Source organism: Bison bison, unplaced genomic scaffold, assembly GCF_000754665.1.
Source record: "Bison bison bison isolate TAMUID 2011002044 unplaced genomic scaffold, Bison_UMD1.0 scf7180017864330, whole genome shotgun sequence".
NCBI lineage: Eukaryota > Metazoa > Chordata > Mammalia > Artiodactyla > Bovidae > Bison > Bison bison.
In genome coordinates this window covers 3155276-3181565 of record NW_011494902.1, presented here as the reverse complement: position 1 = coordinate 3181565, position 26290 = coordinate 3155276, and the positions used below count along the sequence as shown (strand labels likewise).

The window sequence follows — 26290 nt, the reverse complement described above, 5'->3', positions numbered from 1 at the left end:
CACCAGGCTGCCCTGTCCCTGGGATTCTCCAGGCAAGAACACTGGAGTGGGTTGCCATTTCCTTCTCCAATGCATGAAAGTGAAAAGTGAAAGTGAAGTCGCTCAGTTGTGTCTGACTCTAGCGACCCCATGGACTGCAGCCCACCAGGCTCCTCCGTCCATGGGATTTTCCAGGCAAAAGTACTGAAGTGGGGTGCCATTGCTTTCTCCGCCCATCTCCATTTGGCATTATCCAAATACCACCCCACTCCAATATAGGCGCCCTGCTCCCATGACACCTCCTGTTGATTGCTGGGCACACCATAGTGTAATTTCCTGTCTACTTGTCTCCTTGAGAAGACTGTCGGCTCTTTGATGACTTAGCCTTGCATGTAGCAGAAACTCAGTAAATGGGCTGCATGCATGAGGCTATTGTCCCTACCAGGCAACAGGCTAGAGCCACATGTAGGAAAAGGTTGTAACTAAGAGGAGCTTATCTCTCAAGGAAATCCAAGCAGAGATTACCTGGGACCTTGCTCTGGACACTTACTGACCTTCTGTGAAAGAAACTCTGCTTGCAAAGCTGGCTTGTCTCAAACCCCCGCCCCCGCCATCCATTTATATCCTAGAGTTTTCTGTGCTGTGGTTCTAGAGATGTATGTGAAAAGGTGATACAAGGGTGAGGCACTCCATATCTCTGGTTCCTTTAGGTCATTGATGATGTTAATTGCCCCTCATATAGATTCATGCACCTCTCTCCCATTGGTGGACACTGGGTAATTTCCAGCTTTGTCACTGTATCAAAGCTGTTAGAATGAACCTTGTTGTACTATCATGGTACTATGTAGTATGGGCAGATGGTGTTTATTTTTTCTTTCTTTAAAAAAATTTTTTATTAAAGTGTAGTTGATCTACAATGTTGTGTTAATTTCAGGTGTACAGCAAAGTGCATCAGTTACACATATACATATATCAGTTACACATATACATATGTCCAACTCATTTTTAGGTTCTTTTCGCATATAGATCATTACAGTGTGTTGAGTAGAGTTCCCTGTGCTATACAGGAGGGCCTTATTAGTTATGTTTTATATATAGTAATGTGTATATGTCAATCCCAATTCCCAATTTATTCTTCTCCCACTGTTACCCCCGGTAACCATAAATTTACCTTCCATAATATATCTGTAACTCTATTTCTGTTTTGCAAATCCATTTGTATCTTTAAAAAAAATTAGAGTATAATTGCTTTACAATGTTATGTTGGTTTCTGCTATACACCATAGTAAATCAGCTGTAAGTATGTATATCCCCTCCTTCTTGAATCTCCCTCTTACTCCCCCATCCAAAGACACTAGCCTGCCCCTCTAGGTCGTCACAGAGTGCCGAGCTGAGCCCCCTGTGCTATACAGCAGCTTTCACTGGCATCTGTGTTACACATGGACTGCGTGACTCGACTGAACTGAACTGAGTGTGTATATGTCAGTGCTGCTCTCCCAGTTCATCCTGCCCTCCTCTCCCCGACTGTGTCCACCTGTCCATTCTCTTAAGTCTGCATTTATATTCCTGCCCTGCAAATAGGTTCCAGATGGTGTTTTTGAGAACAGTGTTTTGGAGAGGAGTTTTTGGATAGTAGAGGACGTGTGTGTGTTTTAATAGGTACTGCCAACTTGCCCTTGAGTGTGGCTGCGCCAGTTTACATTCTCAACTGTCACTGTATTTGATAACCTTCACACTTCCCAGTTTTCCAGTCTAATGAGAGAAAAATGATACTCATTTTAGTCTGCTTTCCCTTGATTATTGGTGAAATCAATTATACATTAAAAAGTATATTTATTGTCTGTTTCCTCTTTTATAAACTGCTACTTTGCCCATTTTTCTGTTGTTGTCTTTTTCTTATTCATTCTTAGGAGTTATTCATATGTTCTGTGTACCAGTCTTACTGTATACAAGTTGCAATTGTATACAATTTTAGACATAGCCCTTTGCCCTCATCTTGCCTATTAAGTGTCATGAAATTTACCAGTCTTTTCCTCTGTGGGATTGTGGTGGTTGTGTTTTGCTGGAGAAGGTAGGGGGTTAAGAATGCTTTTACTCCTGTGAATTAGATAATAATAATGCGTGAATGTGAATAAATGAATAAATCCATCCATGAGTTTATGCATAATCCTCCAATAATAGAAACTGAGAGTCTGCATTAGGTTTTATTAGGGTAAACAGTTATTTCTCATTCCTGCTCTTTCCATTTGTATGAAAGAATCTTCTTTTAAAATAATCTTGGCCTATCTCTACCCCAGGGAAGAAGTGGCTTTCTTATCTGATCCGTGTATTAGGGAGAAGGGCCTCTCTCTATCTCTATTTGAGATCTGCAGTTTTGTAGACAGCACAAGTTCTCTTAACCTTTGCTCATTTGATGCAGAGGCTCTTCCTCCACTGGGATGCACGTGTGCTCAGCGTGTCCAACTCTTTGCCAACCGATGGACTATGGCCCATCAAGCTCCTCTGCCCATGGGATTTCCCAGGCAAGAATATTGGAGTGGGTTGCCATTTCCTTCTCCAGGGGATCTTTCTGACCTGGGATTGAACTCGCATCTCCTGCATTGCAGGTGGATGCTTTGCTGAGGACCTGTGCTTTTCTTGTCTGAATAATTAATGGAGCTCAGATTTGGAAACCAGTTTGGCACACATCTAAGCCATGTTCTCCAACATCATCTTTAATGGTAATAAAGCTTACATTTTGGTTTACAAAGAAAAATACATTACTGCTCGGATGCTGTAAAGATATCTTTACCTTATTTTCTTTTGATACATGTAAGAAATTAGACTTTAAGATTGGGCCTTTAGTTCATCTAGAGTTTACTTTTGTGTTTGGTATCCGTTAGATATTCAATTTTGTTGATTCACCCCGCCCCCACCTGAGGTGATTATACTGCTTTCCCAATACCATTTCAAACACCATGTCCATCATATGACACATTCCCATGGGTGTGTGACTGGCTTTGAATTTCATACTTGAGGTTCAATGGATCTGTCAGTTCATTCTGTTCTAGTGCCATACTTTTAGAATTTCTGTAATTACAGTAAGTCTTAACATTCAGTCACCCTCTCTTCTAGGGTTTTCGAAGAGGTTTGGACTAATGTTGCATTTGTAATACTCCATATGAATTTTGAAGTCATTTTGACAAGTGGGATGAAAAATCCTTTTGGAGTATTGTGAGTTGCATTCAATTCATTAGTTTTGAGAGAAATTTTCTTTTTTTAGCTATTTAACTCTCTCCTCCATTTCATCTATCTCCGTGAGGACCTTAGACCTTTTTGCTAGGGCATTACCTTTATAGTTTGTAAGTTTTGCTGCTTTATATTTATTTCATTTTCTAAATTATTACTGCATAAAAGAGGTAATGATATTTGAATATTGATTTCATTAGCCTGTAACCTTGCTGATTTTTAAAATTAGTTTCACTTTTCAGTTAATTATTTTGGCTATATCATATGACGGTTTATTTTTTTCTTTCCAGTTCTAATATTTCTCTTTTTGTCTTATGTTGTTTATTAGCCAAGATCTTTAGTACAATATTGAATGGTTTGCTGCTGATTTCGGAGCAATGGCTACATTTCTTATTTGCAAAGGATTTGTTTGTTTGTTTTTTAAATCACAAAGAAATGTGGAATTTTTAATATCTTTTCTGTGTACTCTGAGATGTTTCTTTTCTTTAACATGTTCATATTTTAATTAATCAGTATTCTAATATTAAGGCATCCTTGCACTATTGGGGGCAAGAGGAGAAGGGGACGACAGAGGATGAGATGGCTGGATGGCATCACTGACTCGATGGACGTGAGTCTGAGTGAACTCCGGGAGTTGGTGATGGACAGGGAGGCCTGGCGTGCTGTGATTCATGGGGTCGCAAAGAGTCAGACACGACTGAGCGACTGAACTGATCTGATCTGATCTGCACTTTCAAGTGAATCCTGCTTGGTCAGATATTCTTATCATTTTAGTCTATTGCTGGTTTCCACTTACTATTTCATTTAGGAATTTTGCCTCTGTGTTCATAAGTGACATTGGTGTAAAGCTCCTGTCCTTGTGTGTCACATATAATGAACTGAGTAAACTTTTCTTCATTTTCTGTGCTCTGGAGTACTGATTATAATGTAGGAATTACTTGTTCCTTTAGGTTTTAGTCGAGCTGATCTGCAAAACTAGGGCTGCTGCTCTTTGGAGAGACAGTGAAGGATGTCATCTGTTAAGATGGTGAACTCTGGGGCCAGGCTGCCCACGTAAATTAGCTGTGGCCCTGGGACCACTTACTTTACCTCTGTTTCCAGTTTTCTCATCTGTAAAATAAACATTAGCGTCTCTTTCATATCGTTGTAAGACTTAATTCAGTTAATAGACATAAAAAGGGTCTTAAAAACTGTTCAACAGTTAGTCTTAATGATAGGTGTTTGTGGTTTCTATTATTAGCATCATCGTTATTGTTATTGAGGCTTTTTTCTTGCCATCTCAAATATTTTATAGTTTTTGTTTTTGGAACATTTTTCAAAATTTGTTTTTTGTAGAAAATTGCCCATTTTATCTAGGCCTTCAAATTTACTGCATTAAAGTTGTTTGTATTATTCTCATATAATTTAAAGATCTCTAATTCATCAGTACTTCTGTACCCTCTTATTGCTTGTGTTTTTTGATGCTCTTTTTGTCTCTGAAGCTAGCTTGCCAAAAGTTTTACCTTTAAAATAAAATCTGCTTTTGATTATGTAGATCAAGTTGATTTGCTTTCTAGTTCATTAAGCTCTCATCTTTATTTTGTTCACACTCACTTTTGGGGGTGATTAAGTGGATTTCATGTTTGTTTCTTTTCCTTTTTAGGTTTTGCTGTTGGCATATTGTTTTTCTTTTTCCAAACTATGGGAGAGCTTTGTTTCCAAACTATGGGAGAGACAAACATTCATTCATGTAAGGAGCTAGCAAAGCCCATTTGCCTGGAAGGCTGTTCTGCATGGCACTTTTCCACATTGTCTCTTTTAGGTGTTAAACTTTCAGATTTCGGGCTACCCTCTGCCGTGTAAACTGTGCCTAGTAAGCCCTTCTGATGTAGCCCCAGTATGTTTAAGTGTGAGGAACAATGCAGGTTCTTTACGCCCAATAGCTGCTCTTGGGGTAACTCTCTGATGAGAGTGTGTTACCCAGTGCCATGGTCAATTTAACGTGTCAACTGGCTGTGGGTGCATGTTAAGTTGCTTTAGTTGTGTCTGACTCTTTGTGATGCTATGGACTGTAGCCCACCAGGCCCCTCTGTCCATGGGATTCTCCAGGGAAGAATACTTGAGTGGGTTGCCATGCCCTCCTCCAAGGGAATCTTCCCAACCCAGGGATCGAACCTGTCGTATCATCTCCTGCATTGGAATGCAGATTCTTTACCACTAGCGCCACCTGGGAAATCTATCAAAGCACAGGTTTTTAAAATATTTTATTAAATGTCTGTTAACTGATTTCCTTTATGATCTATTATATATTTTATCTTATGTTCCTAAAGTCATTTTCTCTGTTCTCGTGGGCTAGTCAACTTCCCAAGGCGGTAGGTACACTCCCTCAACTCTGTCTTTTCTGCGTGGTAACCCCTGCTTCAGCTGAGCCTGGTGAGCCCAGTGCAGAGACCCTTTATTTTGCTCTCTGCAATGAGTATGCATTCTCTCCTACTGGGGAGCAATGTCATCACCCTCTGGGAAGTGGGGAGGGCTGTGGGCCTCTGAAGGACATAGTGAGTCCTCCTGCTCTTGGTCTCAGATCTTTCCCGCCTTTTCTAGGAGTGCCTAGTAAGTAGCTTTGATTTTTGAGCCTTTGGGAGTTCTGACATCTTGTTTCTCTACCGCCCCCTCTGTGCTAGAGTCCACCATTCCCTGTACCTCTAAGGCAGCTACCATTCTTCTGTTATCCCTTCTCCTGTTTGCTTTGTCCTTGTGGGTTCATGCCTTTAAAAAGAAAAAAGAAAAAACTCCTGTGCTACCATTCAGTGGCCACAAAAGCTGACTATGTGTTTTCAATCCACCGTCTTTAACTGATTTTTTAGGCATTTTCACATATATGAAGCAGTCCTATTAGCATTGTGAATTATTCCTCTGCTTTTATTTAGCCAAACTTGGGATTCAGGGCCATTTCTTCAGATGAAGGGTGATAGATTTTCAATCGGATAGATAGGGGTTTGAATACTATCAGTGTCATTGACTGGTTGTGTGAACTGATCATAGGGGCATGAATTTAACCTTTCAGTTTGGAGGCTGTGGTTTCAACTGAGCAGGTATCTTCTGATGATTTAAAATAAAGTAATTTATTAAGCCTTAGGAAAAGAGTGTTGTCTCTAATGGGGATTGATAATAATACGTGCTTATATGACTCAGAGGGTAAAGCATCTGCTTGCAGTGTGGGAGACCCGAATTTGATCTCTGGGCTGGGAAGATCCCCTGGAGAAGGAAATGGCAACCCACTCCAGTGCCCTTGCTTAGAAAACCCCATGGACGGAGGAGCCTGGTAGGCTATAGGCCATGGGGTTGCAAAGAGTTGGACATAACTGAGCAGCTTCACTTTTCCTTTTTTATATGACTGTTATATAAGGAACTCTCTAGTCTGATCCTGGAGTGTTGATGTGACATTATTGGCATGGTATTCATATTAACAAAGGGAGCAAAAGCAGTCAGCCAGCAGATTCTGCTTCCTTTGCAGAACAGAGCTTTTCAAGGGTGGCAGAGAAGGCAATGGCACCCCACTCTAGTACTCTTGCCTGGAAAATCCCATGGATGGAAGAGCCTGGTAGGCTGCAGTCCATGGGGTTGCTAAGAGGTGGACACAACTGAGCGACTTCACTTTCACTTTTCATTTTCATGCATTGGAGGAGGAAATGGCAACCCACTCCAGTGTTCTTGCCTGGAGAATCCCAGGGATGGGGGAGCCTGGTGGGCTGCTCTCTATGGGGTCGCACAGAGTCGGACACAACTGAAGCGACTTAGCAGCAGCAGCAGCAGCAGCGCCTCTGTCATGAGGGTTTAGCTGAGGGGATGTTAACTTGGTCCTGGTTTTAGGGAACCCCAGAGGTATTAAAATACCTGGTGATGATGGGCAGGAAGATTGTGAGCCCAGCAGGATGGCTCATCTCAGAGTCTGTGGCTTTGTCCAGGGATTAGAGTGCTTGTTCCCCAGTGAGCCTTGTGCTCCTATCTTGTATCAGAAAAGAACAATCAGGGAATTCCCCGGTGGTCCAGTGGTTATTAAGACTTGGGCTTTCACTGCTGTGGACCCGGGTTCAATCCCTAGTCAGGAAACGAAGACCCCACAAACCACAAGGTGTGGCCCCCTCAAAAAAAGAAAGGCAAGAAAAAAAGAAAATGACAATCAGACAGATGCTTCACTTAACAGAAGCCAGGCTGCGTCTGGGAGTGGAAGCCAAGCACTTCAGAGTGCCCTCTTGTCACTGAGGCAGTCGTGGTGCCTCAGTCAACACTGCCTGTCTGTCCTCTCCTGCATCCTGTGACCCCGCCAAACGCAGTTTCATGATGCCGGTGGAGCCAGACATCTGCTTCCCTCCCAAGCCTTTGCAGGGACTCCACAGTCAGGTTGGCCAGTGCGGCCAGGAACTGCCAGGACTCCAGCTCCCAGTCTGTCCTGTAAGCTTGCCAGTGACCCCGACATCCACTCTCTGCAGAACCTCCTGGCTTCTAACCTGGTTATCTAAACACCAACTCTCTACCCTCCCAACATCAGAATGGCTTGATGCTAATTTAAAAATTGTGAAGTCATTTAATGTGACTCCATGGCAATTTGTCAATATAATTTAATAACCAGGGGAAATTGCAGGCTCGTGCTTGGTGTCATTTCCTCCACGTCTGCCATCTTCTCTCATCGGCCGGGGTGGGGTGGGGAAGGGGGCGATGAAAAGATCTAGGGATGAGAGTGACTTTTAATTTCACCTGGGGCCATAAATCGATACACATTTCTTATTCAGCCAGCACTCGCATTTCCCTGGGTAATTCTAGAACACATGTAGTGTCAGAAGGGTTTGAAAATTGTCCTCATTATGAAAGCAAAGGACACTTTTTTTTTTTGCAGACATAGCAAGTGAGCCTCCACACTCTCCCCCACCCCCAGCTGCCACACAGCTTATGAAAAGGGAGAGTGTTGGTCTCTGGGGGAATAGACAGTCTGAATTTCCAGACGTGACCTCTGGTTGGTGTTAGTGGCCACAGCTCCCTGTGACCTGGCATTGCAACCAACAGTGTCACCTATGATAAGGCATAAACTGAATATAGGAGGTGACAAGTGGCACTGCAGAAAAAATGGCAGTGCTGCCAAATGTTCTTCTGTGAGCAATACCAGGAGTCAAAGTGCTTTGAGATGAGACTGTATGGGGAAATGTGGGGGGTGGCAGGGGGGCATGGAGAAACTCAGTGTCACAGTGTTAGAGACTGCTGCTGGCGGCTGGCCAGCCAGAAATGGCCCGTTTCATGTGATGGTGTGGATCTGTCAGAAGGTGAGTTGGATTTCCAGGTGTCAGTTCACACCCGCACTTCCCTGTTGACATATAGGACACTGGTGGGAGTGACGAGGGTGGGGGCCTCAGCCGTTCTGGCTGCTGTCACAGTGTCGGTTACAGTGTGCTGTGTGCTGGAACTGGCCCAGTGACTGTTTAAAAAAAGTATTTATTTGTTTGGCTTTGTTCAGTCTTAGCTGTGGCGTGCAGGATCTTTGTTCCCTGATGAGGGATCTTTCACTGTGGCTCATGGACTCTGTAGTTGTGATGCTCAGGCTTCGTTGTCCCGAGGCATGTGGGATATTCCAGGACCAGGGATCCAATCCATGTCCTCTGCGTTAGCAAGTGGATTCTTAACCACTGGACCACTAGGGAAGTCTCAGTTATATTAACTTTAAATTTAAATAGTCAATATGTGTTTAAATGTGAAAAGTGCTATCAGAAAAAACAGGTTAGAATATAGGGGAGGATTATTAGTCAGGGACCATCAGAAAGCAAAGAGGAACTAAAGAGCTTCTTGATGAAGGTGAAAGAGGAAAGTGAAAAAGCTGACTTAAAACTGAGCATTCAAAAAACAGAGATCGTGGCTTTTAGTCCCATCACTTCATGGCAAATAGAGGGGAAAAAGTGGAAACAGTGACTGCTTTTATTTTCTTGGGCTCCAAAATCACTGCAGGCGGTGACTAGCCATGAAATTAAAAGAGGCGCGCTCCTTGGAAGAAAGGCTGTAACAAATCTGCACAGTGAATTAAGAAGCAGAGACATCACTATTCCAACAAAGAGCCATCTAGTCAAACCTGTGGTTTTTCCACTAGTCATGTACGGATGTGCGAGTTGAACCATAAAGCAGGCTGAGTGCCGAAGAATTAATGCTTTGGAACTGTGGTGCTGGAGAAGACTCTTGAGAGTCCCTTGGACAGCAAGGAAATCAAACCAGTCAATCCTAAAGGAAATCAACCCTGAATATTCATTGGAAGGACTGAAGCTGAAGCTCCAATATTTTGGCTATCTGATGTGAAGAGCCGACTCATTAGAAAAAACCCTTATGCTGGGAAAGATTGAGGGCAAGAAGAGAAGAGGGCGACAGAGGATAAGATGCTTGGATGGCATCACTGACTCAATGGACATGAGTTTGAGCAAACTCAGGGAGATGGTGAAGGAGAGGGTAGCCTGGTGTGCTGGAGCCCATGGGGTCACAAGAGAGTTGGACATGACTTAGTGATTAAACAACAGTCTCACCAAGAAGGTGATACGTGAGCTGTGATGTGACAGAAGTAGGGGAGTGAGTAGAAACAGCACGTGCAAAAGTCCTGAGGCAGGAGCACACTCAGTGTGTTTGAGGAGCAGAGAGGAGGCTGAAGTGGCTGGAGCTGTGTGAGAGAAGGAGCAAGCGATAAACGTGAGGGTAGAGGAGTCAGCTTCGTCCAATGGGTTTGATTTGGTTTGATTTCACTGAGATGAGCTGGAAAAGATCATCATACTATCAACAGCATCAAGTTGTCAGTATTCTTATCTACCAGGTCAGCAGGCTGTGTGTGGTGGGCAGTGCAAGGACCCTGTGTCCTCCCGGAAAAAGCTGACTGAGACCCAGATCTGGCTGACCATGGTCTCCTGAGCTAGTGTACAAGTCACACGTCAGCACAAAGATCCTCCCCAGATCAGCTTTTATCAGCTCTGCCCTGATTGCTTTTGAATCCTAAAATTAGCCTTGTTGCTGTATTCTAGCCTGGACTTAAAGAATTATAAGGGGTTGGTGATGCCAGGCTGCTGAGAAGGAGGCAAAGAGTGCTTTCTTTGGGGAGTAACCTGCTCTTCCCAAGCCTGTTTCCCCTCCTGAAGCATGGGTTATATGACCCGTGCTTTTCCAGTTCCAATGCTCTGTATTTTTCAGACCACTTCATGTTTATACAGACAGCATGCCCTCCCTTATCGGGTGGTAGGCCAGAGTTGGGGGGCTGGTGGTGGTGATGCTGGCCAGTGTGGGGGGTACTGGAGAGGGGGTGCTGGGGAAGGAGCATGATCTCTACGGCCTGATCTCTCGGCTGAGACAGGATTAGTCTTGGCATAAATCAGAGTTTGCGGTGAAGAGTTTTTCATACTGTAGGGGTCTATCAGGTTTCTGGAATTCCTCTCTGAATGATTCATCCCACTGAGTAAAGGTGTTTCTTCTTCCATTTGGGGATCAACAAAGTTAGAACATTACAGAGTAAAGGCATTACTGGCTCTTATAAAAGTATGCCCCTCAGATGGACTGACCATTATCACATGCTCTCTGGAAAGTAGAGGCCTTGTGGAGGACAGGCTGAGGGGGTGTCTTCTCCTAGGCTGGTCTGAAGTTTGGGTTGGGAGTCGTGGGTGATTGCTCAAAGAGGCAGGAGGCACTTTGCAGGTCTGGGGTAGGCCATGGGGTGGTGGGGTGGGCCTGGGGCGGCAGCCACAGTCAAGTCCTCGTGTCCCACATCCCTGGCTGCAGGCAGCAGAGGGGGATGTTCAGACCCAGCTCGTGTCTGACATCTTCGAGTGTGAGTGAGGCTGTGAGTGTCTGTCAAACCAAGATTCTTCTATGTCGCAGAATTTCAGGCTTGCCCTCACTGATGTCCTCTGTCCAGCAGTCCAGGGTCACAGTTGGTGCTCGGGAACTGGGGTGGTGTTTCTTCCCACTCTGAGGTACATTCCAGCACCCCGGTTTGATCATGAGGAAATCAGCCAGCTTAACCCTCTCCTCTCCCCACCCCCACCAACCCAGGCAAGCGTTTACCACTTAGATTTTTAAGCTTATGCTCCATACTTCCATGGAGGGTCAAGATGACAGCTATGTGGATAAATGCTTCTGCAGCTTCCATTAAAACTGCTTGTAAAAGACTTTGTTGATTATGATTTTGGTGTCTCTCTCTGCAGCATAGTAGTTCACAGCACAGATTTTTTTTTTTTTTAAATTGCAATGGGTATAGCTCCTGGGGTGGATGAAAAAGGACCTTTCCACACAGCTCACAGGAGAGGGGGACAGTGAAGGAAGGTGGGGTCACAGGAGCTCAGAGAACATGGTTCCAGGGGCTCATGGAGTGGAAACATTGTCAAGAAATGCTTAATAGAGGTGCAAACACTGGAGATGAGTCTATAAAAGGAAGTTTACTCACCCAGATGGTGGAAACACATCAGTGGAGGAAATTCATGAGACTCAAAGGCAGTCCATCTGGGTACATTATTCCACCACTGACCTCTCAAGCCTCTGATCTAATCTTTATTAGATTAGATTAGATCTCTGTCCTGACAACGAACTTATGTCCTTTATAATAATGTGCATATGCTGAATTGCATAAATACTAGTAATTATTACCTCAGGATCCCTGAGATAAATTGCTTTTGCTTTTTTTTTTTTAATTAGTTTTATTGAGATGTAATGTACATACAGTAAAATTCCACTCATATATTTTGATGGGTTTTGATAGATGTTTATAATTACAGAGCTACCACCATAATGAAGGTAGAGAATATTTTTGTCACTCCAACAAGTGCCATCATGTACTTTCGTGGTCATCAATTAATTCCTCTTCCCAGCTACTGATCTAGCTGTCAGCATGGTTTTCCTTTTCCAGAATGTAGTAGAAATGAGTCATGAACTGTGGACTCTCTCATGTCCGCTTTCTTTCATGCAGCATTTGCTTGTCAAGGCAGCTGTGTTCTTACTGAATGCACCACCAGTCCTTTTTCATTGCTGAGTACTATTCAATTGCCTGGCAATTTATCCATCAAACAGATACCCGTTTATCCACAGTTCATTTATCCATCACTTATTGAACATCTAAGCTGTTTCCAGTTTTTGGATGCTATGAACATGGTAGCTAAGGACAGGGGTGTGCAGATTTTTGTGTGGACTTAGGCTTTTTTTTTCTCTTGGATAAATACCAATGAGCAGAATTGTTGGGTCCTATGGGCTTCCCTGATGGCTCAGACAGTAAAGAAACTGCCTGCAGTGTGGGAGACGGGTTCAATCCCTGGTCTGGGGAAGGAGATGGCAACCCACTCTAGTATTCTTACCTAGAGAATTCCATGGACAGAGGAGCCTGGTGAGCTATAGTCCATTGTGTTGCAAAGAGTCAGACATGACTGAGCAACTAATATTAATATATGGTAAGTCTATATTTAACTTTATAAGGCCTGGCCAATCTCTTTTGCAAAGTGGCTGTACTATTTTATATTCCTCCTCACAGTCCAGGAGAGTTCCTGTTGTTTCAAATTGTACCACAATTGATATTCTTTCTCTAGTTTTACTAATTCTAATAAGTATGTAGCAATATCTCATAGTGGTCCTGATTTACATTTCGCTGTTGACTACTGATGTTGGCTGTCTTTTCATCTGCTTATTTGCTAGTCATGTATCTTCTTGGTGAAGTGTTTGTTCAAAGCTTTTACTCATTAAAAAAAATTGAGTCATCTGTTTTCTTCTTATTGAGTTGTACATGCTCAAGTCCTTTAACAAATGTGTTTGCAAAATTTCCCCCAATCCGTGGCTTTCCTTCATTATTTTAATAGTGTCTTTCAAGGAGTAGAAGTTTTTAATCCTTTTGGTTAGAGGGAAAATGGTATCTTGGTGTAATTTTTGTTTCTTTCATGAGTGTGTTTAAGCATCTTCATATGTTTACTGCTACTGCTAAGTTGCTTCAGTCGTGTCTGACTCTGTACGACCCCATAGACGGCCTCCTACCAGGCTCCCCCGTCCCTGGGATTCTCCAGGCAAGAACACTGGAGTGGGTTGCCATTTCCTTCTCCAATGCATGAAAGTGAAAAGTGAAAGTGAAGTCGCTCAGTCGTGTCCGACTCTTAGCGACCCCATGGACTGCAGCCTACCAGGCTCCTCCGTCCATGGGATTTTCCAGGCAAGAGTACTGGAGTGGGGTGCCATTTAACATTTGCTTAATTATTGCACGTGTCTTTTGCCCATTTTCTATTAGTTTCTTGGTCTTCTTTTGGATTTCTAGATTAGGGAGACTAACCCTTTGTGATAACATTTTTCCAAGTATGTATAACTTATCTTCTGCATATGTTTTAATTTTCTATGTAGTCAACTATATCAATTTTTATGCCTTTGAGATGGTTATAAAGCCCTTCACCACTACAAGGTCATAAAGAAACTTGCCAGAATGAACATGACTTATGTCGTTTTAACCTTTAATATACATTTATCGTTGGCTTCTGAGTGAGTGGCTAGTTGTCTGGAACCTTTTTTCACTTATTTCTATCCGTTTAGTAATGACCCAATTGTGAGAAACCACAGTGACCCGGCACTGCAACAGTGGAGACAGAATGCCTAATGAGGAAATGCCTGTCCCCCTGTTTGTACAGGGTCCACAGTCAGTAATGTGAAGGATGCTTAGGCGGCCATGGTTGAGGCATCCTGGTAAGGTTTACAGCTGGGAACAAATTCAGGTCCTGCTTCCAGCTGAGTGACCTTGGGCAGGTCGTCTCACTGCTGTGCATCTGTCTCTCCACCTTTCAGATGCTGCTTGACTGGGCAGTGAGGATTAAGTGGGACGTGACAGGCGTGGGTGCACTTGGAGAGAAGCCATCAGTGGTGCATACCTACTCGGGATTGCAATTTCTCTTCCTTATGTAGCATTTACCTTATGTACCAGCCGTGTCTCATCTGGCTTCCCGACTCTCAGGAAGGTTACAGTCAGAACCATCTTAACTCAGGATGACATAACAAAATGCTGTGGACTTGGTGGCTTTTATTTCTTATGGAATTTATTTCTCATGCTTCTGGAGACTGGAACTCTGAGATCAAGTTGCCAGCAGGGTCAGTACCTGGTGAGGGATTACTCCTTGGATTCCAAATAGTTGCCTGTGAACTGTTTCCTCACCTGGCCTTTCTTCATTGTGTGTAGGTGGAGAGAACAAGAGAGAGAGAGAGATTTTTTCTTCTTGTTATAAGGACACTAATACCACCACGAGGGCCCCATCCTCATGATCTGATCTACTTCTGATCACTCCCTCATCTCCGCCTCCACGTGCTATCACGGGGAAGATTAGGGCTTCCACACGATGCATTTGGGGAGGACACAAAGGCCTATAGGAGGGACCGATGCCTTGAGCAGGCTGATGACTGCTTCTCTGACAGTATGCTCATGCTGACCATAGATGTGGAGGCTGGGGGAAGAGAGAAGACCCAGGCGGGCTCTGGCTGGGAGACTCCCAGCAGACTTCTAGGATGTTGAAAGCTGGTTTAGGGTGAGGGCATTGGCAGGTCTGTGCCAGTCCAGTCCTCCATGAGACTGGCCACAAAGTTTATTTTGTCTGAAGCAGATCAGTGCAGCTGTGGTGGGCAAAGCCCTGTAGCTCTTGATGAAGCTTTGAGGTGGCCCCAGTCTCTGTTTTCCCAGACTTGAGGAAGGCAGATGTTCTCTCAGAGCTGATCCTGGGAGCAGACTGGTTGGTGGGAATAATCCACAGACATGAAAACCCTGAGTTTGGCACATTGGCTTCTGCACTTTTAAATATATCATTTATTCTGTGCCAGGCCCTGTTGGAGCATTTCGGAATATCCTTATGAGGTAATATGTGAAGCTTAAGCAGGGAAGCAGAACCACTCTTAACTGGTCAGGATGGGGCTTTGTTTCAGAATGGCAGGAGGCTCCTGCTTCAGAGTCTGGGCCTGAAGTTAGCGGGACTCCCCAACAAGAGGGAAGCAGAGCAGGACTGCCAGAGACCCTGAAGGAGCTGCATCTGAGTCTCAGGGTCTCAGCCTCAGGGACACGGGTGATCTGATCTGCAGAAGAAGCTTTTGACATGAAACCACACACTGAGCACTTGGCCCAGGACTCAGAAAGGCTGGAGGAGGGGAGCGAGGGGAGCTGGCAGAGCTGAGGGCCTGATGTGGCTCTTCCGCCTCCACTAAGAGGAGCCAGTGGATCAGCAAGCTGTGCCCTGCAGCTGTCTTCAGGGACAAGGGATCACCGCATCACCTCCACTTTCCAGATCTCCTGCAGATGTCTCTGCTGGCCGAGTGTGGCTTGGAAACACCTAGCAAGGGGATTCTGGGAAACAGCTCCAGCTGATCCTTGTGGACACACTACACAGCCACCAGGGGTGGTAGATCTTTTTTTTTTTTTTTTTACAGGTGCTTACAGGGAGGGAGGTTCAGTGACTTGCCCAGAGTCACACAGTTATTAACTGAGCCTTCTGCTTGGGTGCCTTTAATTATCATATGATGCTTCTACTTTATTACATCAGGAATCCCCTGCTCTGTTCCTCCAGTATTCCAGTCCATGGAAAGCTTCTCCAAGGTAAAGGGTGGGTCCTGAGGGCTCCTTCACCCGTGTTAAGTCACCACGGACACCAACCAGTTTCTCTTATGCTTCTTTACATTGCACTGAGTGTGGTTCTCTCTAGGTAATGAAGTCCCTGTGTTTCCTGTATAGGAGTACTTACCATGCTGTGTCTGGGGCTCACCATTAGCACCTAATGTGGCTGTTTGGTGAGATAAGTTAGCTTGTGGATCATGCATCTTGTGCCGTTAACAACAATTACGACATTTAACTGCATACCAGCTGCCTGCCAGCGGCTGTGGGTATCACACTGCTCTTTGTGGAAGAGAAAATTGAGATCTGAGAGCCTCAGTTTGTTTCCCCAGTGAGAAGTGGCGTCTAGTTTGAGCAAAGATCTGCTGGTGCCTCACTGCCCTTTGTCAGCCAAGCCTGCATTCAGCAGTGAGCTCCCCAGGTGAGCAGAGCCAGGGGAGGACCAGCAAAGCCCACTGGCTCTTCTCGAGGTGCATCTGGGGGCGGGAGGGGTACCCCAAATCCCAGCTCCCTGGGGCTTGGATGGGGTGAACGCATCTTTCTCTGTCTCTGAAAAGGTAGGGATGAGGGTTTTGTGGGCAGACTGGGTGGAACTATAAAGGTTTCAGGCAGAGGGTGAGCACAGTGAGAATTCAGCTCCTCAATCTGGGGTCTCGCCGTACTTACTGTCTCAATCTCCCAGTTTAGGCTTTTAGGATTGACTGGTTTGATTTCCTTGCTGTCCAAAGGACTCTCAAGAGTCTTCTCCAGCAACATAGTTCAAAAGCATCAGTTCTTTGGTGCTCAGCCTTCTTTATGGTCCAACTCTCATATCTGTACATGACTATTGGAAAACCATAGCTTTGACTCTATAGGCCTTTGTTGGCAAAGTGATGTCTCTGCTTTTTAATACGCTGTCTAGGCTTGTCATAGATTTTCTTCCAAGGAGCAAGTGTCTTTTAATTTCATGGCTGCACTCTGGGTCCGCAGTGATTTTGGAGCCCAAGAAAATAAAGTTTGTAATTGTTTCCCCATCTATTTGCTAAGAAGTGATGGGACTGGATGCCATGATCTTCGTTTATTGAAACTTGAATTTTAAGTCAGCTTTTTCACTCTCTTCTTTCACCTTCATCAGGAGGCTCTTTAGTTCCTCTTCACTTTCTGTCATTAGAGAGGTTATTGTTATTTCTCCCAGCAGTCTTGATTCCAGCTTGAGCTTCATCTAGCCAGGCATTTCCCATGATGTATTCTGCATAGAAGTTAAACAGGATGACATTTTACAGCTTTGAGGTACTCCTTTCCCAATTTTGAACTAGTCTGCTGTTCCATGTCTGGTTCTAGTTATTGCTACCATCTTGCATAATTAATTAGACTGAGTTCCCACATGAAGAAAGCTTTGATTGGGGGAGTTGGCGGGGGATCATTCCCCAACACCACCCCTAGCCCCCTCTTATGTAACTGCCATGCACAGTCCATACACAGCAGGGACTTGGGATCTGCCAAGAGGCCAGGTTTGGCATAGTCCTTACTGATTTTGAGGAACTGAAACTTTAATACAGTGACTATTCTAAAAAACTGCAAAATTTGGGATAGTTTTAGATTTATGCATCAGTTACAAAGACAGGGTTTCCCTGATAACTCAGTTGGTAAAGAATCCACCTGCAATGCAGGAGACCCTTGTTCACTTCCTGAGTTGGGAGGATCCTCTGGAGAAGTGATAGGCTACCCACTCCAGTATTCTGGCCTGGAGAATTCCCTGAACTGTATAGTCCATGGGGTTGCAAAGAGTTGGACACAACTGAGCGGCTTTCACTTCGCTTACAAAGACATTACAGAGAGGTCCTGTATGCCCTTCCTCCAGCCTGCCTTAATGTTACCATCTCATGCAGATAACCAAGGTGCCCTTCCTCACACCACGAGATGATGGTGATGTTGTTCAGTCACTAAGTCGTGTCCAACTCTTTGCGACCCCATGGACTGTAGCCCGCCAGGTTCCTCTGTCCATGGGATTCCCCAGGCAAGAATACTGGAGTGGGATTGCCATTTACTTCTCCAGGGGATCTTCCCAAACCAGGGATCTTCCCAAACCAGGGATCCGACTCACATCTCCTCCATTGGCAGGCGTGTCCTTTGCCACTGAGCCACCTGGGAAGAACATTATGAGATGACAGCACTGTTAACAGAACTGCAGCCTCTGCACTGAGTTCCCCAGATTTCCTGCTAATGACCTTTTCTATTTCTGTGGCATTTTATCCTCACATCTCCTTAGCCTCCAACCTGTGATGGTTTCTCAGTGGTTCCTTGTCTTTCATGATCTTGACATGTATGAAAAGTAGTACTTAGGTGTTTTATAGACCATCCTCAATACTGTTTTTTTTTTTTTTTTTCACAATTCAACTGAGGTTATGGATTTGGGGCAGGACACCCAGAGGTGTCCTTCTCACATCCCATCCTGTTGGGAGGCACGTGGTAGCAGTATCATTGTGTGTGGACAGGCTCACCTTGCTCACTCGCGTGGTTTCTAGCCTATAAAGTTATGGTTGGGTGGGCCAAGAAGTTCGCTTGGGTTTCTCTTTAAAATGTTATGGAAAAACCCAAATGAACCTTCTGGCCAAACTTGTTTTTCCTCTTTTCTGTATTCTGTTAGATTTGAGTCATGAGTTGAGCTGACATGCAAAGGACCAGGGGATTAGGCTGTGCCTTTTGGGGGGATGCACTGAAGGATTTGTGGACGTACGTTAAGGCCAACTACCACTGATCAGTGTTGTGGCGGAGGTGCTTTGCAGATACCCTGTTTCCAGCGAGGTGATTTTTCAAATCACTTTACTCAGGTTTGAACCTGGGGAAGCAGGCTGTCTTCCTAGCTTTCTATTACTTGGTTATTTGAATAATAAAATGCTTAAGGAATTCTGTTCTTTAAGTATGCATGTGTGCATGCTGAGTCGTGTCCAACTCTTTGTGATCCCATGCACTATAGCTCACCAGGCTCCTCTGTCCACGGGATTTTCCAGGCAAGAATACTGGAGTGGGTTGCTATTTCCTTCTCCAGGGATCTTCCTGTCCCAGGGATTGAACTCACATCTCTTGCTTCTCCTACATTGGCAGACAGATTCTTTACTGCTGCACCACTTAGGAAACCCCTTCTTCAAGTACATATGATGCTTTATCAGATTTCTGCTGGCAGTGGCATTTTCATATTGGGGGATCTGGAGCCTGCATCTCATGGGAGTGATGCCTGGGAGCCCTAAGCTGAGAGTTTTCCATGGGCCCTGCTGTCAGGCAATAGATACAGTTCTACTCGCTTTGGCATGTGACTCATTCACTTGCTTCCAAAGGTGAGCTAACAACTTAGAGGAAGTACTAAGATAACATCAACAGCAAACTATATTTTTAGATGCCTTGTCCCACCTTGAAAGCTATATTTGAACTTCCAGTTGCTTCTGTGAAGTTAAGGAAAGAATACAGCCAGAAGTAGCCATATTGATCAGCCGTAATTGACCCTGTGGCAAGTTCAGTTGGCCCTGTTCTTAAGCTGGTGGTCTACTTACTTGTTCCAAACTTTGCAATTAGCTGCTTTTTGACTTATCCTTGGAAAACTCTACATAGAAGTTACTATTGTTAGCACTTTGACCAACTCCGTTATTGATCAATGATTGCCAACCATTTTGGCAGAATAGTGGGAAGGGAAGTCTCCTACAAGAAAAGAATATGTAATGGGTTTCTGAGGTTTCTAAAGAAATATAAATCTGGATTGTGTGTTTCTGATCATCCTTTTCAGTTTCTGGTGACACAGGTAACTGAGGTATAAAAGCAAGCAATATACTCCCATCTGGTGGCAGCCTCTATTGTTCTTCAGTCACTAAGTGACTCTGCCCCCTCGTAGACTGTAGCCCACCAGGCTCCTCTGTCCACGGGATTTCCCAGGCAAGAATACCGGAGTGAGTTCCCATGCCCTCCTCCAGGGGATCTTCCCCACCCAGGGATCAAAGCCACATCTCCTTCATCGGTGAGCAGACAGTAAATACTGCTGAGCCACCAGGGAAGCTGGAGTGGCAGCAAACTCAACTGTTAATTCTGGGAGCAAAGGCCAGTGGTTTGCCGATGATCTGCTCTGGCATGAGCTGAACCATTGAAATCTGGAACTTCCTCTTCTAGGATGATTTCCTGTTCAGCGTCTCCATTTTAAGTGGGATCCTGTGCAGCATCCTGGCTGTGCTGAAGTTCATGTTGGGGAAGGTTCTGACCAGCAGAGCACTCATAACAGATGGTGAGTAAGGCCAGTGTGCCTGGCCTCTGGGGGCTGAGCTCACAGTGAGGGAAGGTGCTGTTTGGGTCACTTTCAGCTGCTCCTCTTGCAGAAGAGCTCAACAGCTTGGAATCTGTTCCCCACTGTTCTCCCTTCCCCAGGCTGTTTCGTGATTCTCAGGGTTCCCTATCAGGGCAGATGTTTTGTGCCTGGGAATTGAATACGCTCTTCCTAAAGCACCTCCACCCAGACCTCCTAACAGGGTAACTCAGGGCTTGCCTCCTAATCATAGAGCACAAAGGGCTTCCCAGAGTCTTGTTTGTTGTGCATCACTCCAAATAAAAAGTAAGCATCTTCCCTGGATTCTATGAAGGTCTGGTGTGTGCTCCACACCCATTTCCCCCTTACCTGGGAGTTCAGGTAGCAGTGACCAGGGCTTCGCTGGGGAAATGAGCCATGTGTACTTTGCTCAAAACCCGAACCAGGTTTACGTGTCCCTCTGTGTCCTGTGGGTCAGGAGGAGCCTCCTGTGTGGCCTTTGGGCAGACGGAGAAGGGTGTGTGAAAGTAGGAAAAGCACGTTTCCATTTTTGCACACTAGTGCTGGCTTGTAAACTAGAAACGTGATGAACACAACCTCCCGGCTGTTTTCGTTCTCTTTATCCCAGAGCGTGTGAAGTTTCTGAGGGTCAGGAGTAGAGACGTGCGCCCCTGTGCCCTGGGGTCAGCGGTCACAGGGTCCTAGCTGGTGGGCTGGTGGATGTACCTGCACAAAGTAGAGCAGAGATTGTAAGATTTTTTTTCCCCCTTAGCCGTACCACGAGGCTTGTGGCATCTTTGTTCCCTGAGCAGGGATTGAACTCAGGTCCCTGGCAGTGAGAACACTGAATCCTAACCATGGTCCACCAGGGAATTCCCATGATTTCTTTTTAAAGAACCACTCCCTGCTCCTCAGAGGTCCCACCTATGTGAAATATGTGGATGCAAACATGTGTGGGCGGCTGCATTTCCTTAACATGAAGGATGGGAATGCGGGCCTGGGGGGAGGCTGCATTGGTCAACACAGCGTACATGCTAGTCACCCAGTCATGTCTGACTTTTTGCGACCCTGTGGGCTGTAGCTGACTCCTCTGTCCATGGAATTGTCCAGGCAAGAATACTGGAGTGGGTTGCCATTTCCTTCTCCAAGGGATCTTCGTCTTCGCCAGCCAGGGATTGAACCCATGTGTCTTACATCTCCTGCATGGGCAGGCGGGTTCTTTACCACTAGTACCACCTGGCAAGCCCTGCATTATTCCCATAAGTCTGTCCTACATTACACCCTAAAGTCACAGAGCCTCTGTGCTGACAGAGCATCAGCACTTTCTCTGTTTGTTTGAGTACAGCTGAGATGCTGGACTGGAGGCCCCAGCAGTCAGACCATGGCCCCCAGCTGCCAGGCAGGAGGCCCTGTCCCCTCCCCACCCGTGACCCTGAGGCTTAACCCCTTTCTTCTCAGAATAGTGGGACCTCTCCCATGACAGGCGGCCTTCCTTAACATTTTAAGAGAAGTCCCTGATGATAAGTATGTGTTTTCTAATGAAGTGACTCCGGATTCCATAGTTTTCACCTACAAAACTATCCAAACACATAAGTGGTCTTCCCATCTGCCTCCTGAACCCTCAGGAAGGGGTCATTACAAGGAGGAGTGAATAGTTTAAGGGAAAATTGTCCCACAAATAGGCAAAGCGGAGACAGGCACTCCTCAGGCAGAGGGAACCGAGGTGGGAGGGAGCCTGTGGCCTCGAGAGGGGGTCGGGGGTTCCTGTGAGGAAGGGTCACAGGGTGAGGGGCCCTGCCAGGTGGGCAAGGGTGGAGCATTCGGTATGCCAGGTCAAGCGCAGGATTTTGGATGTTTTGTTAAATATTTAAGCAGATGAGGGGTGACATGGTGGATGTTTCTAAATGACCCTTCCGGCCAACAAGGTGGAGAACAGAGCAGAGCAACTTCCGGGAGGGAGAGGTCTCTGGGGAGCCCAGGGGGTGGTGGCCTCAGTGGGTGAGGGCAGAGGGCTGGGATGTTGGGGAACTGAGGAAATGTCGGTGATGTTTATAAAACGGGCAGAGCTCAGGAATAAACAGGCCGTGGAGGTTGAGGAGAGACAGAGCAAGGCTGTTGCAAAGTGTGGAGGCAGCACCCCCACCCCCAAGCCCGTCCCATGAGCCTCGTTGCCTGGGGGTGGGGGGGAGGTTTGGCACACTCTGCAATCCCTCACTTAGTGGGAGTATCAGCAAAATATGCAGTAGTAATTACAGCCTCCTGCTAATTGCATTGTCTGGGATCCTGATTTTCCTCATTCATTGATTAGCAGAACCATCTGTAATTATGTCCTCACTTGGGGAGGAAGGGGTCAGGCTAGGGTTCAGGACCCCGGCCTGGGCCTGCCGTTCATGTTGGCTTGGCCCAGGGAAGGGGAGCAGGCCAAGCGCTTTCTCTCCAAGAAGGAAGCAAGTCCAGCAAATTGCTTCTGGTGCCGAGAGGCCAGGGGGGTCTCACTTGTCACCTGGTGAGGCAGCTGCTTCCCAAGCTGGTGTTGTGTGTGAAATGGGTGGGGCCGTGTGTGCACTGGGCCAGGCTGACTCCACCAGATCCGGTGTCCCTGGGTCCTGTCCTTACAGTCAGGAAGCATATCTCCAGGGAAAGAGGGGCAGCAGGGTGCAGGTGGATTCCAGACTTCCCCATGCTGTGCAGGAAATCATGTCTAATTGGGTTTTCTTGCTCTGGATATTTAGTGATGTGATAGCATGCGATCATGGCTATCAGGACTAGGCTGAAGCTGGCTATGTATTATTTAAGACAAAATGATTTTGTGCAGGAAGTTAATACTACAAATCAGACAGAGGAAGATTGTGGCAAGGTCCCTGGGGGCAGTTCTAAACCCTCGAGGGGCCAGGGTTCTGGCTCCAGAGCTGCCCGCAAGACAGCTGGAAACCTCTCTGAGTTGAGGGGCCTGGGCTGACTCTACCCAGAGCCTGTGGTGCTTTTCAAGTACATGAATAACTTTGAATCAGAATTTTCTGCATAAAATCAGTATGTGCTTAATTATATAGATGCTTATCTAGTCATTAAAGCCAGACCGTTAGAGCCTCTAATCAAGATCGCCTTAGACGTTCTTATGTGTTCTGAGGTGATGACAGCATTTACCTTTTGCAGCTGCTCTGTTTTTTGTTTTTTAATTAATTAATTTATTTTAATTGGAGGCTAATTACTTTACAATATTGTAGTGGGTTTTGCCATACATTGACATGAATCAGCCATGGGTGTACATGTGTTCCCCATCCTGAACCCTCCTCCCACCTCCCTCCCCATCCCATCCCTCAGGGTGATCCCAGTGCACCAGCCCTGAGCACCCTGTCTCATGCATCGAACCTGGGCTGGCGATCTGTTTCACATATGATAATAGACATGTTTAAATGCTATTCTCTCAAATCATCCCACCCTCGCCTTTTGACAGGGGACATGGGAATGAGCTTATGGGCATGGGAGTTTGGGGTGGGGCCCCATAGGAGGTGAGGGCAGGGCCCCGGAGGTAAGGGACTGATGGGACCTTGTGGGCCGCTTTGGTAAGCTGGGAGGTCTGTGGGTTGGGGCTGTGAGCTTAGGGTCCTTCATGGGGAATGGCTGTAGCTGGGAAGGCTCTAGAATCCTGGAGGATGCGGAAGGGCAGATACAGAATTGTCCCCTGGTCCAGGTGTGCTGGTTCCAGTGTTTCCGCCAGGCTCACAAGAGGTGCGGCTGAAATAAGCCATAACCAAAGGTGGGCAGAGAAGGTCAGATGCTCCTGGAGGGGATGGGTGAACGAGGTGAAAGTTCCATCCCCTGTAGGGGCAGGTGGGTCCCCGCATTGTCCTGGGCTGGCTGAGCCCGGTGATTTGGTGGAGCGAGTGGACATCTAGTGGCCGTCTGGGGGAACCTCACTCTCTATACTTACTGAGCTCCAGCGGGCTCGCTGAGGGCTCCAGGGCTACTGTGCCCACGATGAAGTTGGAGCAAGAGGGGTGTAGGATTCTAGTCTGCGGGGGCAGAGGCCATCTCCTTCCTGTCTCTGCCTTTCCCCGGCCACCCCTCGACACAGAACTCCCCCAACTTTGAGGATGCTTGAGAGATCAACTCCAGCCCAGGTAGCCCCTGGACAGAGTAATGGCATCTGTGGATGCTCTCTGTGGCCCTCTGTGAGAAGATGTGGGCTCCAGAGACTTTTTGGATTCTGTGCGTGCTTGTGTGTTAAGTTGCTTCAGTCGTGTCCGACTCTTTGTGACCCTATGGACCGTAGCCCTCCAGCCTCCTTTGTCCATGGAGTTCTCCAGGCAAGAATATTGGAGTGGGTTGCATGCCCTTCTCCGGGGGATCTTCCTGACCCAGGGATGGAACTTGTCTCCAGCATTTCCTACATTGGCAGGCGGATTCTTTACCACTAGCGCCATCTAGGGTCTGATTCCATTTGTTATTAATAAAAAGAATAGGAGGATTCAAGGGACAGCCAGAGGCAAGTGGGTGAATGCCAGACTCTTATGATGGGAGAGGGGAAACACTGACGATCACGATGTGTCAGAAGACAGGAGGGAAATATGACCTCGCCGTTCTCAAAGTGGACCTGCTGTCCCCCTACTTGGGGAGACTGGAGGCAGAATGGAGGGTGTGATGTGCAGAGGCTGAAATCAGGGGCGGGTCAGAGAGTGAGGAAGTTCCAGGTGCCCTACATGCAAGGAGCTGGGAAAGACTTGGCTGGCACCCAGCTTCCCATGAGGTCGAAGGCTGGAGGGGCAGCAGCTCCATGAGCTGCGTGGAGAACAGAGACAGAAGGGAAGCAGAGTCCACTTCCTCATTATCTAGAGGTGAGTGAGTCTGGAGGAGCCCCAGAAGGTCACACCACAGGGGCCTGGGCTGCAGCCTCGCCCCAGGCACCCTGAGAAGGGGCACCCAGGGAGTCACCTGCCCCTGGCCTCCACGGCGGGGAGGTGGAAGGCTGAGAGATCTGGCCTTGGGACTTGGTGTGGTGGGGCACATCTCGGGTGAAGCTCACGCCAGCCCTGCCCTCCTGCTCCCCCCAGGACACCCAGAGGAAGCTCCTTGTCAGACTGGCTATCTATCAAGGAGGCCTCAGTGGGTGAGGGGTGGGAGGCTCACGATGGGCGGTGGGCAGAGATCCCCAGGTACACACAGCGGGGCAGGAGAGGCCTGCCTGGAACAGCCCTCACCAGCCACAGGCGCCCAGCAGGTCCTGGCCTCCTTTTCCACATAGTTCCCTGGACTGGCCTTCAGAGGATGTGGCCCCAGTTGGGGGAAGGTAGAGGGGTTTGCCTTTCCTCATCCTTGTTGCCTATATTGAGGTGGTACTGGGTTGGAGAGGTCCACCAGGTGTGAACCTTGTGGAGTGGGGAGGTTGACTTTCCATACAGCCCCCAACCACACCCCGAAGTCCCGGAGTAAGCCCTCTGTCTCTCAGTGGCTGTCTACCCGGAGCTCCAGCTGCAGGCTCTGCCTTGGTAGGGAGACCCCAGGGCCCGGGCCGTGGAGGCCTCATCTCTCTTGGGATAGCTCAGCCCGGCGAGTAGGCATCCTTTTAGCAAGACTGAGGCCCTTCTGTCCATCTGTGAGTTCAGTATGAACGCAGCAGTCAGTCAAGGCCCTGAACAGTGGCAGCCTCCATTCTGGGACTCAGAATACAGCAGGAAAGAGACAAAACTCCTATCTATAAGCTACATTTCTGGTGGGAAAGAGAGCGATGTTTGTAAAAAGAAAAACGGTAAAACAAACAAACAAACAAACAAAACACCATGTGATGAAGAGCCCTGGAAAACAGTGAAGGAGGGCCAAGGACGAGAAGGTAGGAGGGTGTGTCGGGGCTGAGTGCAGGCTGGGGAGGAGGCGGCCTGGGAGACCCCAGGAGGAGGAGTCCAGGGGGCGGGGCTGGTCAAGTCCAGTGTGGCCGGAGCACAGGGGGTGGGGACGTCGGGGGACCTGACGTGCACAAGGCTGGAGGGGCTGGTCACGCACGGCAGGGCTTGTCGGCCGTGAAGAGTCTGCACAGGTTCCAGGGTGGGCAGCTTGCCTACTGGAGGCTCTTGGCTGCTGTCCACTACCACGGTCACTCTGGCTACTGCGAGGGGAATCATTGTGAGGAGGGAGATGTGGGCAGGAGGGGAAGGGAATGGAGGAGGGGGGCTTGGGCTGGGGGTAGATGGAGCATGACTCTTGGAGGGAACGGTTGACAAGAATGACTTGAT

General features: G+C 46.9%; 1 protein-coding gene across 1 annotated transcript in view; it reads left to right on the top strand.

Annotated features, from left to right (window-relative positions):
• TMEM163 (transmembrane protein 163) overlaps positions 1 to 26290 on the top strand; it is a 263415-nt gene that overhangs the window by 232584 nt on the left and 4541 nt on the right. Inside the window, exon 5 of the mRNA XM_010853703.1 lies at positions 19934 to 20045. Within this exon, the coding sequence (XP_010852005.1) occupies positions 19934 to 20045 (112 nt within the window). The remainder of the gene's footprint in view (positions 1 to 19933; positions 20046 to 26290) is intronic.